Source organism: Cherax quadricarinatus, chromosome 86, assembly GCF_038502225.1.
Source record: "Cherax quadricarinatus isolate ZL_2023a chromosome 86, ASM3850222v1, whole genome shotgun sequence".
Taxonomy (NCBI): Eukaryota; Metazoa; Arthropoda; class Malacostraca; order Decapoda; family Parastacidae; genus Cherax; species Cherax quadricarinatus.
Genome location: NC_091377.1, coordinates 17537647 through 17552931, shown reverse-complemented (window position 1 = coordinate 17552931; position 15285 = coordinate 17537647). Strand labels below are relative to the sequence as shown.

At 40.3% G+C, this 15285-nt stretch overlaps 1 protein-coding gene across 3 annotated transcripts in view; it reads right to left on the bottom strand.

Moving 5' to 3' along the window:
- The window catches only part of SecS (Sec synthetase), a 172739-nt gene that overhangs the window by 42423 nt on the left and 115031 nt on the right, over positions 1-15285 (bottom strand). For all 3 annotated transcript variants that reach the window (XM_070103690.1, XM_070103689.1, XM_053797580.2), the window contains exon 8: positions 3011-3132. In XM_070103690.1, the coding sequence (XP_069959791.1) occupies positions 3011-3132 (122 nt within the window). The remainder of the gene's footprint in view (positions 1-3010; positions 3133-15285) is intronic.

The following is a 15285-nucleotide window of genomic DNA, read 5'->3' as shown; positions in this document are numbered from 1 at the left end:
AAGTTCAGCATATACTTTTATGCATTCAAGAATCTTGTAATTGACGAGTCTTTGATTTTGTTCAAAGTTAGACTGTCATTCAAACAGTATATACCGAGCAAGAGGAAACGCTTTGGTGTAAAACTGTTTGTACTCTGTAACTGTGACAGTGGCCTGGTATTGGATATTGTTGTATACACGGGAAGTAAAACATTGAAAGATACCAAGATGTTATTGGGTATCTCAGGTGACGTAGTGAGAAGCATGATGGCACCTTATCTTGGTAAGGGGCATACATTATATACAGATAACTGGTACACAAGCCCATTACTCAGTGATTTCTTATGAGTGAACAAGACAGATGTGTGTGGCACAGTGAGTTCTAATCGTAAACATATGCCCAGATTCAACGCAGGTGCTCGTGGTGATGACGTGCAGGTGTTTACTGCCAATGACATCATGGTATTACAGTGGCATGACGAACGAGATGTCACATTGTTGACAACCATTCACCGTAACGAAATGCAAGACAGTGGCAAAGTTGATAGAATGACTAATGAACATATTTGAAAACCAGTGACAGTGATTGATTATACACAAAACATGTGCTTGGTTGACAAATGTGATATGCAGATTGGTTTTGTTGATTGTGTTCGTAAGAGTTACAAGTGGTATATAAAACTTTTCTTCCATCTCATGGATATTTCAATGCTCAATGCATATAATATGTACCAAGTGAAGACTGGCAACAGACCACCGTATGGTGAATTTTGTTTGCCTGTTGTCAGACAACTCACAATGAAGTACCAGGTAACAACACCTGCTATACAAAACTGTCCTCGAACTCCTCAGGATATACCCAAGCGTTTGAGGAGGGAAGGTGATCACTTCATAATCCAGCTTCCTGCAACTAATAAGAAATTTGCTCAGAGGAGATGTGTTGTCTGGGCACAAACAAAATGACGGCAACAAAGACGCGAAGACACTCGGTTTATGTGCGAGGAATGTAAGGTACCTCTGTGCATGGTGCCTTGTTTCAAGGAGTTCCACAAGCTGCAGCAGTTCTAAAAACATGTCCAGTGATTGTACATAAGTAAATATATGATAGAACATTAGTATTATACAAGATTTGTTAATGTTTATTGTAATAAACAAAAGTGGTAAACAATATTATGATAAAAACTTTAGAGCAGTTATTGTGTTCAATACAGTGAGTTTATATACTATATACATTATATACAGTATTGGTCTCTCAGGCCCCAAATGTTAGTAGGAAAAGAAAAAAATTAGAAAAGAAAAGAAAAAAGTATAAAAAAAACGTAAAATAAAGAAATGCGCGTTTGTGGAAATCGTCGATGTTGCCGCCACCTGGTCATTTTGGGTCAACTTCTCGCCACTGTATCTCGGTAAGTACTCATCAGAAATTTTTTTTTGTTTTATTACCTTCACAAAAATATACTCTTTAATTCTGTAAGAATTTTTTTTTGTTTTTTTTTTTCAAAATTTCTTGGACACTGGAGCACCCCTTCCGATTTTGGCCTTGGACCCTGAAAGGGTTAAAGGCTAAATTGGTTAAAGGCTAGCTCTCTGAAACGGATTAAAGGCATTAACCGAGGGTCCACTGTACTATGATAGTAAGATGGTACATAACAGACATTAAAAAAAAGTTGTAGCTGAATATACAAGCTTGAATATTTGGCAACAATAGGTTTAAAAAAGGGAGCAAGGGGCTAGTAACCCCTTCTCCTGTATAAATTACTAAATTTAAAAAGAGAAACTTTCGTTTTTCTTTTTGGGCCACCCTGCCTTGGTGGGATACAGCTGGTTTGTTGAAAAAAAAAAAAAAGCTTAAAAAAGTCTAAAATAAAATTAGGCAATAAAGTAAGTATAAAATAAAATAGGGCAATAAAGCAAGTATAAAATAAAATAGGGCAATAATAAAAAGTTTAGAATAAGGTTGAGCAATAAAGTATAAAATAAAATAGGGCAGTAATAGTTAACTAGGACAATGCTATAGTAGTAAGTTACAATTAGAATAAAATAAGACAATGATGTGGTAAGTTGCAAATATTTGATAAAGTAGAAGAAATAATAATAATAATAAAAATAATAAAGAGAGAGATTCTGTAATTGAATACAAGTGAAATTCAAAAGTAGTATGGGGGTATTAGAATTTTACGGAACAAATTTTATGGCAGTATATAACTGTTACAGGGTGATTCATAACACTATTCATGGATGGTGGGTATAATTTGCACTTTATTCTGATATTGTTAACCCAGCCTCAATTGGGAATGTTTTTAGTTCGTATTCCATAGAGATGAAGTCTCTCTTCCCAGTGGGTTGTTTCCTAACTGCGATTTTACCATCCCTCACAAAGTTGTGCAAGAAAAGTATAAAATACTGACAAGATGAAAGTTAAGACACATGTGCAACATCTGATGGACTGAACACATCGACTCCAGGCTGAGGGACTGATTACCTCAATCTCCTCCTCTTCTTGCACCTCTCTGCTTTGTATTGGACTGATGAAGCCACTGTGTGGTGAAACGTTTCCTAAATAAAGATTCCCATATGGTGCACAAGTGTCTCAATCTTCAAACTGGAAATTGTTAAAAATACTAGAGATGAAAACTGATTAGATTACTGACTTCTGCATGGGTAATAGGGTAGTTGTGATAGTTCAATTAGGAGTTTCTTGAGATCAACAGATTGTGTAGAAAGCATTCTAGTGAAACAGCTGAGAGGTGTGTCAGTTTGAGCACTGAAAATGGCCTAGAAGAGGCCTCAAAATGAGCCTAATTACTGTTGTGTAAAATACTCCTCAACCTCCAACTTCACACTTGTGTAATTGCATAAGTTTTACATCAAATATTGCATTGTCAGTGTCAATACCTTGAGAAAATTGTAGACACAGAAGGGGCTTTCAATCTGGAGTGTGTAGAGCATTTAAAGCTTAAAATCAACACAAACAATCTAAGGTATACAAAATATAATATTCAGTTTTAACAAACATTTTGTAGCCTCTCACCGGGATACATCTTGCCAACTTCCTCAATGAATTTGGTATTGAAGCTAGCAATGATAGCACCACCAACAGGCACCATGAAGTTCTTGTCAGTGCTCTGCACAAAGGCATCGACACGACCAACTCTAAAGAAAAAAATGACAATGTATCACAGTGAAGAATTTTCAAAGACCTACAAAAAATGACAAGTAAAATATAGAACTATAAGACATTCCTGAAATTTCAAGATTTATTACATAGCTGAGATGAGGATTTCATAACCCAAGGACAACCAATTTTATGTAGATGAAATTTGTTCAGGATATGAAATATGGCAGGAAAATAATAGATAATTACGAATGGTATTCACCTGGATATCCAGCATGTCTATCACATTTTAGGCTAATTTAAAATCTTAAATGATTTTAACCTTTCTGTTTGGTAGCTTTACTGAATGAAGGAAATGCAGAATATGGTATTTTGAATGGGTATTACAATAAGTTGTGGAAAGAAACATATATGCAATGACTAAGTTATTTATTAAAGAATCATTTTGCTACAGATGGCCTCTAATACATACGATATTGTAAATAACACAAGGAGTCAGGAGAACAATGGGAAGAGAGAGGTAATAGAGTAACTTGACCCCTGGATAAGGCAGCCCCCAAATATGCTAATTCAGAAACACATGACTGAAAAAGCTCAACTGTTATTTGGCTCTCACATTAAGCTCCCTGACATGTGCCATAATTTGTGAAGAGCTCACTAGTCATGTGCAAAACCACCAGTTAGTACTCTGGATAATTTTCTCCTTTGTGTCAGCTTGGGCCTTGCAGATGAGACCACTGCTATGGTTGCCAGTCCACTCAAGCTGCCTCAGTGCTTTGTGCCAGTTTGGACCTAGCAAGTGAGACCACTGCTATGGTTGCCAGTCTACTCAAGCTGCCTTAGTGCTTTGTGTCAGCTTGGGCCTAGCAGGGGAGATCAGTGCTATGGTTGCCAGTCCATTCAAGCTGCCTCAGTGCTTTGTGTCAGCTTGGGCCTAGCAGGTGAGATCAGTGCAATGGTTACCAGTCCACTCAAGATGCCTCAGTGCTTTGTGGATGACTGATCAACTGTGCTGTAAAACAAGCAGAGTGAAAGTCCCATTTGCATGACTTTGGAGTAATGATATTGGATGATATCACATTCCAGGATCACAACCAAGCTGTCATTGCTACTGCAAGGATAATGATAGACTGGATAACTAGAACTATCAAGACAAGAAATGCTCAGCCAATGATGATCCTCTTCAAGTCACTTGCTCTCTCTATTTATTTATTTATTTATTTATTTAAAAATTTGTGCACACATACAGAGGTACAAAAAATACAGATAAGAGCAGCATGCCAAAGCCACTTATACTATGCATAGCATTACGGGCTGGCTTAAAATTAACTTAAGATGAACTAAGCAATGATGACATCAGTGATAAAACTTTAATGTAAACAGATTACTATAAAGCACAAGTGAGTATTACAAAGACAGGTCATATGGTTGTATGCATTGTTGTATATTCAGTAGAATGGAGTATTCTGTTAGGTAGTGTATTTAAAAAATAATAAAGTTAGATTGGGTTTTAGGTTTAACATTTATGTGATATAATTGTGAGAAACATTTAAGATATACAATTTATAAGGTTCAGTTATTCAGTATTTATTTGGTTTTGGGTGAGTAAGTGATCTTTGAGAAGAGACTTGAATTTATAAACAGGTAGTGTTTCTTTTATATTTACAGGTAATGAGTTCCAGATTTTAGGGCCTTTTATGTGCATTGAGTTTTTGCATAGTGTGAGATGGACACGAGGAACATCAAAGAGTGATCTGTGCCTTGTGTTATGGTCATGTGTTCTGTTGAGGTTGGCAAGGAGATGTTTGAGGGGAGGGTTAATATCAGAGTTAAGTGTTCTATGTATGTAATAGGTGCAGTAATAAGTATGAATGTTTTGTATGGTGAATAGGTTTAGTGTATTGAATATTGGTGGAGTGTGCTGCCTATAGTGAGAATTTGTTATCATTCTAACTGCAGCCTTTTGTTGGGTAATTAGTGGTCTGAGATGGTTACTTGTTGTTGAGCCCCATGCACAAATTCCATAGGTGAGATAGAGGTAAATAAGAGAGTGATATAGGGCCAGGAGGGCTGACTGTGGAGCATAGTACCGTATCTTCGATAGTATGCCTACAGTCTTGGAAATTTTCTTAGAAATTTGTTGTATATGTGTATGAAATTTGAGTCTATTATCAAGGTGGATTCCTAAGAATTTTCCCTCTGTTAGCTTTGTGATAGGTGATCCGTTTATCATTATGTTAAGAGGGACATCTGTAGCTCTGTTACCAAACTGAATGAAGTAGATTTTGTCAATGTTTAGTGTAAGTTTGTTAGTCCTCATCCAGGTAGATATTTTCTGTAATTCGGTATTTACAGTATTGGCTAGCATGACTGGGCTCGGGTGGGAGAAGACGTATGTAGTGTCATCTGCAAATAGTGTGGGTTTGAGTAATTGCGAAGCATTTGGTAGGTCATTTATGTATAGGAGAAAGAGAAGAGGGCCAAGGACACTTCCCTGTGGGACACCAACTGTAATTGGTTGTGCAGAAGAGTTTGCCCCATTTGCATACACATATTGGCTTCTGTTGCTGAGGTATGACTTGAGGTAGTTGAGGGAGTGCCCTCTTATACCATAGTGTGACAATTTTACGTGGAGCAAGTCATGGTTAACTGTATCAAAAGCTTTACGTAAGTCAATGAAGATCCCCAGTGGGACTTCTTTTTTCTCTATTGCAGTGTATATATGTTCTAGCATGTGTATAATAGCATCATTAGTATTTTTATTTGGCCTGAATCCAAATTGGCAGGGGTTGAGTATGTTTTGGGAGATAAGGTAGGAGTAGATTCGTTTATGAATTAATTTTTCGAAGATTTTTGAGAGAGGGTGTAAGTTGGATATTGGCCTATAGTTATTCAACTCTGTTTGGTCTCCTCCTTTGTGAATCGGGGTGACCCTTGCTATTTTGAGTACTGTAGGGAAGGTGGAGGATTCAATGGATTTGTTAAAGAGTGTTGCAATGATTGGTGATAGCACTTGTGACACTTTTTTGTATATAAAGGGTGGTAAGGTATTTAAATCTCCTGCCTTGTTTTTTAGCGTGTTGATAATAAGGGAGACTTCGTATGGGTTAGTCGGAGCTAGGAACAGTGTGTTCGGGTAGTTGCCAGTGAGGTAGTCATTTGGTGGGGTATCTGAGCTTGGGATTTTATTGGCAAGGTTTTGTCCTATAGTGGAGAAGAAGTCATTGAGTCTGTTTGCTGTTTCTGTTGGTGGGAGTTGGGGTTCATCTGATTTTGCTAATTTTATTTCGCTATTTCGTGATATCTTTTTTGTTCCTAGAATTTCTGATAGGGTTTTCCAGGTCTTTTTTATATCACCTCGTAAGTTGGATAATCTGTTCTCATAATACAATTTTTTTGCCCTTCTTATCAGGCTGGTTAGGATTGACGAGTAACGTTTTGTTTGGTCTCTGGTTATGTGACCCATTCTGTACTGTTTTTCATATTGGTGTTTTGTATTTATGGATTTGAGAATGCTGGGTGTTAACCAGGGACTGTTCAGTCTCTTAGCTGTCATCTGTTTAGTTTTTTTGGGGCAGTGCTTGTTATAGAGGTATTGGGTCTTTTTTAGAAAATTATTAATACATTCGTCAATATCTGTATAGATTTCTAGCTCAGTGTGCCAGTCAATGTTTGCTACTGCTGTTGTGAAGTTATTAATGGCTGCCTCATTGTGAAGTCTGAAGGTGACTTTAGTAGTGTCTTGGGGTAATTTACCAAGAGTTGTTATGAGAAAAGTAGGGTAGTGGTCTGTGGTATTATCTGTAATTATGCCTGATTTTAAAGGGGATATGGTGTTGGTCCAGATGTGGTCAAGTAGGGAAACACTAGTCTCTGTAACTCTTGTAGGTTTTGTTACTGTTGGTAGCAACATACAGTTACTCATTGTGTTTGTGAATTCAGTAACGTGTGGGTCCTGGTCTTGCAGGAGATTTATATTGAAGTCACCTGAGAGTAGTAAGTGATCTTTGTTCATGCGTGCATCAGTTATCATACTTCCTAGGTTTTGACTAAATTGGCTAATGTTTGACTGTGGAACTCTGTAAATGTTTATCAATGTGAGAGGTTTTTGTAGGTATTTGGATTTGAATTTGGCTATTATATATTCCCCATGTTCATCCCTTGTGCAAGTATTAGTGATACATTCTAGTTGGTCTGAGTAGTATATGGCTGTGCCACCCCCTTGCTGGAATACTGCTGTATACTGATCACCTCCCTTTTAAGGCAGGTAAGATTGTTGAGCTGGAAAATGTAAAGAGAACTTTTACTGCTTATATACACTCAACCAGGCATCTAAACTACTGGGAATGCTCGAAGTCCCATAAACTGTATTCCAGGATAATCCTGGAAAGACTGATTCCAAACCTTAACACTGAAATAACTCTGTATGACAACAAAAGCCTCGGCAGACAGTGCAAAATACCTCCATTTAAAATCAGGGGCAAGATAAGTACAGTGGACCCTCCCTTTTCGTCGATCTCCATTATCAATGATTTCTGCTTTAGTCCAGTTTTTTCGTCAAAATATTGATTTCGTTTACTCCAATGGTACGGAACCTGTCCAATGCCCAGAGTGCACACAAAGCCACTTCCCACACGCATTCTGAGGCAGTGTCGTGTTGTTTCTCGGTGAGTGAACATATCCTGTGAAGTCGTACGAAACATTTCGTAATATTTCATTGTTATTGGCACTTGTTTATTGTGAGTGACTGCTAAATAAGCCTCCATGAGCCCGAAGAAAGCTGCTAGTGCCAGTCCTTTGGTGAAGAAAGTGAGGAACACCGTAGAATTAAAGAAAAAGATTGCAGAAAAATATGAAAGTGGTGGTGGTAGAGAGTGGTAGTGATGGTGGTAGAGAGTGGTAGTGATGGTGGTAGAGAGTGGTAGTGGTAGTGGGAGAGGGTGGTAATGATGGTGGTTGAGGGTGGTAGTGATGGTGGTAGAGGGTGGTAGTGATGGTGGTAGAGGGTAGTTGTAATGGTGGTAGAGAGTGGTAGTGATGGTGGTATAGGGTGGTAGTGGTAGTGATGGTGGTAGAGAATGGAAGTGATTTTGGTAGAGGGTGGTAGTGATGGTGGTAGAGAGTGGTAGTGATGACAGTAGTGGTAGTGATGGTGGTAGAGAGTGGTAGTGATGGTGGTAGAGAGTGGTAATGATGGTGGTAGAGGGTGGTAGAGATGGTGGTAGAGGGTGGTTGTGATGGTGGTAAAGGGTGGTTGTGATGGTGGTAGAGGGTGGTAGTGATGGTGGTAGTGGTAGTGATGGTGGTAGAGTGGTAGTGATGGTGGTAGAGGATGGTAGTGATGGTGGTAGAGGATGGTAGTGATGGTGGTAGAGGGTGGTAGTGATGGTGGTTGAGGATGGTAGTGATGGTGGTAGAGGGTGGAAGTGATGGTGGTAAAGGGTGGTAGTGATGGTGGTAGAGGGTGGTTGTAATGGTGGTAGAGAGTGGTAGTGATGGTGGTAGAGGGTGGTTGTAATGGTAGTAGAGAGTGGTAGTGATGGTGGTAGAGGGTGGTTGTAATGGTGGCAGAGAGTGGTAGTGATGGTGGTAGAGGGTGGTTGTAATGGTGGCAGAGGGTGGTTGTGATGGTGGCAGAGAGTAGTAGTGATGCTGGTAGAGAGTGGTAGTGATGGTGGTAGAGGGTGGTAGTGATGGTGGTAGAGGGTGGTAGTGATGGTGGTAGAGGGTGGTACTGATGGTGGTAGTGATGGTGGTAGAGGGTGGTTGTAATGGTGGTAGAGAGTGGTAGTGATGGTGGTAGAGGGTGGTTGTAATGGTGGTAGAGAGTGGTAGTGATGGTGGTAGAGGGTGGTTGTAATGGTGGTAGAGTGATAGTGATGGTGGTAGAGAGTGATAGTGATGGTGGTTGTAATGGTGGTAGAGTGGTAGTGATGGTGGTAGCAGGTGGTTGTAATGGTGGTAGAGAGTGGTAGTGATGGTGGTAAAGGGTGGTAATGATGGTGGTAGAGGGTGGTAGTGATGGTGGTAGAGGGTGGTTGTAATGGTGGTAGAGTCATAGTGATGGTGGTAGAGGGTGGTTGTAATGGTGGTAGAGGGTGGTTGTGATGGTGGTAGAGAGTGGTAGTGATTTAAGCAATGTGGAGTAGGGTGCAAACATTTGTGGAGGAATGACAATGCCATGTCCCATTTTAGGGAAATTTTGAAGAGAAGAAGAAAAACTTTATAAAACTGGGTTGTTTAAATGTGCGTGGATGTAGTGCGGATGACAAGAAACAGATGATTGCTGATGTTATGAATGAAAAGAAGTTGGATGTCCTGGCTCTAAGCGAAACAAAGCTGAAGGGGGTAGGAGAGTTTCAGTGGGGGGAAATAAATGGGATTAAATCTGGAGTATCTGAGAGAGTTAGAGCAAAGGAAGGGGTAGCAGTAATGTTAAATGATCAGTTATGGAAGGAGAAAAGAGAATATGAATGTGTAAATTCGAGAATTATGTGGATTAAAGTAAAGGTTGGATGCGAGAAGTGGGTCATAATAAGCGTGTATGCACCTGGAGAAGAGAGGAATGCAGAGGAGAGAGAGAGATTTTGGGAGATGTTAAGTGAATGTATAGGAGCCTTTGAACCAAGTGAGAGAGTAATTGTGGTAGGGGACCTGAATGCTAAAGTAGGAGAAACTTTTAGAGAGGGTGTGGTAGGTAAGTTTGGGGTGCCAGGTGTAAATGATAATGGGAGCCCTTTGATTGAACTTTGTATAGAAAGGGGTTTAGTTATAGGTAATACATATTTTAAGAAAAAGAGGATAAATAAGTATACACGATATGATGTAGGGCGAAATGACAGTAGTTTGTTGGATTATGTATTAGTAGATAAAAGACTGTTGAGTAGACTTCAGGATGTACATGTTTATCGAGGGGCCACAGATATATCAGATCACTTTCTAGTTGTAGCTACACTGAGAGTAAAAGGTAGATGGGATACAAGGAGAATAGAAGCATCAGGGAAGAGAGAGGTGAAGGTTTATAAACTAAAAGAGGAGGCAGTTAGGGTAAGATATAAACAGCTATTGGAGGATAGATGGGCTAATGAGAGCATAGGCAATGGGGTCGAAGAGGAATGGGGTAGGTTTAAAAATGTAGTGTTAGAGTGTTCAGCAGAAGTTTGTGGTTACAGGAAAGTGGGTGCAGGAGGGAAGAGGAGCGATTGGTGGAATGATGATGTAAAGAGAGTAGTAAGGGAGAAAAAGTTAGCATATGAGAAGTTTTTACAAAGTAGAAGTGATGCAAGGAGGGAAGAGTATATGGAGAAAAAGAGAGAGGTTAAGAGAGTGGTGAAGCAATGTAAAAAGAGAGCAAATGAGAGAGTGGGTGAGCTGTTATCAACAAATTTTGTTGAAAATAAGAAAAAGTTTTGGAGTGAGATTAACAAGTTAAGGAAGCCTAGAGAACAAATGGATTTGTCAGTTAAAAATAGGAGAGGAGAGTTATTAAATGGAGAGTTAGAGGTATTGGGAAGATGGAGGGAATATTTTGAGGAATTGTTAAATGTTGATGAAGATAGGGAAGCTGTGATTTCGTGTATAGGGCAAGGAGGAATAACATCTTGTAGGAGTGAGGAAGAGCCAGTTGTGAGTGTGGGGGAAGTTCGTGAGGCAGTAGGTAAAATGAAAGGGGGTAAGGCAGCCGGGATTGATGGGATAAAGATAGAAATGTTAAAAGCAGGTGGGGATATAGTTTTGGAGTGGTTGGTGCAATTATTTAAGAAATGTATGGAAGAGGGTAAGGTACCTAGGGATTGGCAGAGAGCATGCATAGTTCCTTTGTATAAAGGCAAAGGGGATAAAAGAGAGTGCAAAAATTATAGGGGGATAAGTCTGTTGAGTGTACCTGGTAAAGTGTATGGTAGAGTTATAATTGAAAGAATTAAGAGTAAGACGGAGAATAGGATAGCAGATGAACAAGGAGGCTTTAGGAAAGGTAGGGGGTGTGTGGACCAGGTGTTTACAGTGAAACATATAAGTGAACAGTATTTAGATAAGGCTAAAGAGGTCTTTGTGGCATTTATGGATTTGGAAAAGGCGTATGACAGGGTGGATAGGGGGGCAATGTGGCAGATGTTGCAAGTGTATGGTGTAGGAGGTAGGTTACTGAAAGCAGTGAAGAGTTTTTACGAGGATAGTGAGGCTCAAGTTAGAGTATGTAGAAAAGAGGGAAATTTTTTCCCAGTAAAAGTAGGCCTTAGACAAGGATGTGTGATGTCACCGTGGTTGTTTAATATATTTATAGATGGGGTTGTAAGAGAAGTAAATGCGAGGGTCTTGGCAAGAGGCGTGGAGTTAAAAGATAAAGAATCACACACAGGGTGGGAGTTGTCACAGCTGCTCTTTGCTGATGACACTGTGCTCTTGGGAGATTCTGAAGAGAAGCTGCAGAGATTGGTGGATGAATTTGGTAGGGTGTGCAAAAGATGAAAATTAAAGGTGAATACAGGAAAGAGTAAGGTTATGAGGATAACAAAAAGATTAGGTGATGAAAGATTGAATATCAGATTGGAGGGAGAGAGTATGGAGGAGGTGAACGTATTCAGATATTTGGGAGTGGACGTGTCAGCGGATGGGTCTATGAAAGATGAGGTGAATCATAGAATTGATGAGGGAAAAAGAGTGAGTGGTGCACTTAGGAGTCTGTGGAGACAGAGAACTTTGTCCTTGGAGGCAAAGAGGGGAATGTATGAGAGTATAGTTTTACCAACGCTCTTATATGGGTGTGAAGCATGGGTGATGAATGTTGCAGCGAGGAGAAGGCTGGAGGCAGTGGAGATGTCATGTCTGAGGGCAATGTGTGGTGTGAATATAATGCAGAGAATTCGTAGTTTGGAAGTTAGGAGGAGGTGCGGGATTACCAAAACTGTTGTCCAGAGGGCTGAGGAAGGGTTGTTGAGGTGGTTCGGACATGTAGAGAGAATGGAGCGAAACAGAATAACTTCAAGAGTGTATCAGTCTGTAGTGGAAGGAAGGCGGGGTAGGGGTCGGCCTAGGAAGGGTTGGAGGGAGGGGGTAAAGGAGGTTTTGTGTGCGAGGGGCTTGGACTTCCAGCAGGCATGCGTGAGCGTGTTTGATAGGAGTGAATGGAGACAAATGGTTTTTAATACTTGACGTGCTGTTGGAGTGTGAGCAAAGTAACATTTATGAAGGGATTCAGGGAAACCGGCAGGCCGGACTTGAGTCCTGGAGATGGGAAGTACAGTGCCTGCACTCTGAAGGAGGGGTGTTAATGTTGCAGTTTAAAAACTGTAGTGTAAAGCACCCTTCTGGCAAGACAGTGATGGAGTGAATGATGGTGAAAGTTTTTCTTTTTCGGGCCACCCTGCCTTGGTGGGAATCGGCCAGTGTGATAATAAAAAAAAAATAAAAAAAAATTTGAAGAGATGCCAGAAATAGAGCTTTCCAGACCAATTTTTTGTGCGACAGGGGTCCAGTGACTCTCAAACTGTTCCTAGTGGCATTAAAAAGTGACCAAAGATAAGCACTGGGTACCTCGAGTCATTATGGAGGGGGATTCCCCTTCCAAACAATAACCTCTCTTCCTTGTCTCCTCCTCCCTGTCTTCCATCCATCAACAACAGCCTTCAATACAGGTAAGTATCATGTTGAATGTTCATTCTTTTGTAAATCTATCTTTAAGGTAAAAAAATAATTTTTTTTTTTAATACTTCTGGGTTTCTGGAATGGATAAACTGAATTTACATTATTTCTTATGGAGACAATGGTTTCAGTTTTCGCCGATCTCTCTGGAACGGATTAAACACGAAAACTGAGGGTCCACTGTACACTAAGAGAGAACTCAATAAGTGTCTGAGGTCCGAGACTCTTCAATGTCCTCCCTCCATGCCTACGGGGTATTACCAACAAACTTCTGGTTGTCTACAAGGGGGTACTGGGTAAGTTCTTCTGACCAGCCGAACTGTGGTTCATATGTTGGACTGTGTGCAGCCAGCAGTAACAGCCTGGTTGATCAGGCCCTGATCCTCCAAGAGGCTTGGTCTAAGACTGGGCCGTGAGGGCATTGACCCCCGGAAATGACCTTCCGGTATCTCTAAGGTTTAAGTATCATTACTCTCTCGCATTTCTGGATATTAACCATGGCACCCACAAGAAATACTAGTTATGCTGGAGGTGCCAAGAAGAAAATTAAGTGTGATGAATGGTTTGAAAAACCGGCAAGTTGAAGATTGAGACACTTATGCAGCATATGGGAATCTTTATTCAGGAAACGTTTCGCCACACAGTGGCTTCATCAGTCCAATACAAAGAGGAAGGTGTAAGGAGAGGAGGAGTACGAGGTAATCAGTCCCTCAGCCTGGAGTCGATGTGTTCAGTCCATCAATCTTGTAGAATGTACAGCACAGGGCCGAAGATGTGGCTTATATACTGTAGTGAGGTGAGGTGAAGCAGGCGGAGGCGGGGTCATAGTGGTACCATCCACTAGTCGAAGTAGGTCTTCGTCCAAAGGTTGAACAAGTGTTGAAGAATTCTTTGTAACAAGATCCCATGATGCTGCAGTGTCTGACAGTTGTGATGAATGGTTTGAAAAACCGACAAGTTGAAGATTGAGACACTTATGCAGCATATGGGAATCTTTATTCAGGAAACGTTTCGCCACACAGTGGCTTCATCAGTCCAATACAAAGAGGAAGGCGTAAGGAGAGGAGGAGTATGAGGTAATCAGTCCCTCAGCCTGGAGTCGATGTGTTCAGTCCATCAATCTCGTAGAATGTACAGCACAGGGCCGAAGACGTGGCTTATATACTGTAGTGAGGTGAGGCGAAGCAGGCGGAGGCGGGGTCATAGTGGTACCATCCACTAGTCGAAGTAGTGGATGGTACCACTATGACCCCGCCTCCGCCTGTTTCACCTCACCTCACTACAGTATATAAGCCACGTCTTCGGCCCTGTGCTGTACATTCTACAAGATTGATGGACTGAACACATCGACTCCAGGCTGAGGGACTGATTACCTCGTACTCCTCCTCTCCTTACGCCTTCCTCTTTGTATTGGACTGATGAAGCCACTGTGTGGCGAAACGTTTCCTGAATAAAGATTCCCATATGCTGCATAAGTGTCTCAATCTTCAAGAAAATTAAGTATGAAACTCTTAACAGTTTCAAATAAAAATGAGGTATTAGACATGCTCTGTGGCAGGTCACATATAATACACACTAACCGAGTCTTTGGATCAGAAAATTAACAATTGGCACCATCTGAGTCGGTGAGAAGAAAATAAAGAGATGGTGCAGTGAATAATCCAGATAATGACCTACTGAAAAGAATGAGAAACAGATCAATACAGCTCAACAAGAGAGAACTGTTACTGAATGTGTGGACTGAGGAAAACCAAAGAAAAGTGCCTCACTTAGTGCTCACATGATAAAACAGAAACCCTTTCTGCTAAAGAAGTGTGAGTTACAAGGATGGAGAGCCTTCACAAGGGTGCACATTCAGTACTGGTTGGTGTGAGAGACTTAAACATGTAGTCAGCAGCTTAATATAAAATTTAACAGTGAAAGTGAATCGGCTGATCATGTAAACACAGGACACTTCCCTGCCAAGTTTGTGGGAATTATTTCTGAGAAGAGTTACCCTGTTTATCAACCGTTTAATGATGATTAGACAGAGCTGTGATGAGAAAAAATGGCATCAACAACCAAAATTAGCAAAATTAGCTTCAGCTTGCTTCTATGCACTAATGCAACAGGTGATTTCAAGTACATACTCTACAAGTCTATGGTTATTTGTCACTCAGAGACGTCCAGTTCTTTAACCCGTAAACGGTCCAAACGTATATATACGTTTTTTCAACATTTGAAAGTATGTAAAAAAAGTAGATCTTCTTTTTTTTTTTTTTACATTTGAAAATGTGTAAAAAAAACTTTGATCTACTTTTTTTTTTTTGTTTATTTGAAAATACTTAAAAAAAAAGTAGATCTACTTTTGGAGCACTACGCATGTGAACGTAGATCTGCTTGGACCGTTTACGGGTTAAAACGACAAAACAAAATTCCTTGGCCTTTTGTTTGTCATTTACCAAGATAACACAGATAAGTTAGAATGCTGATTAGTTGAGGAATCATCTTATTCCTGCAGTGAAGATATACCTGGTCAAACATGAACCGAACAATCAAGGTTCTCCTGA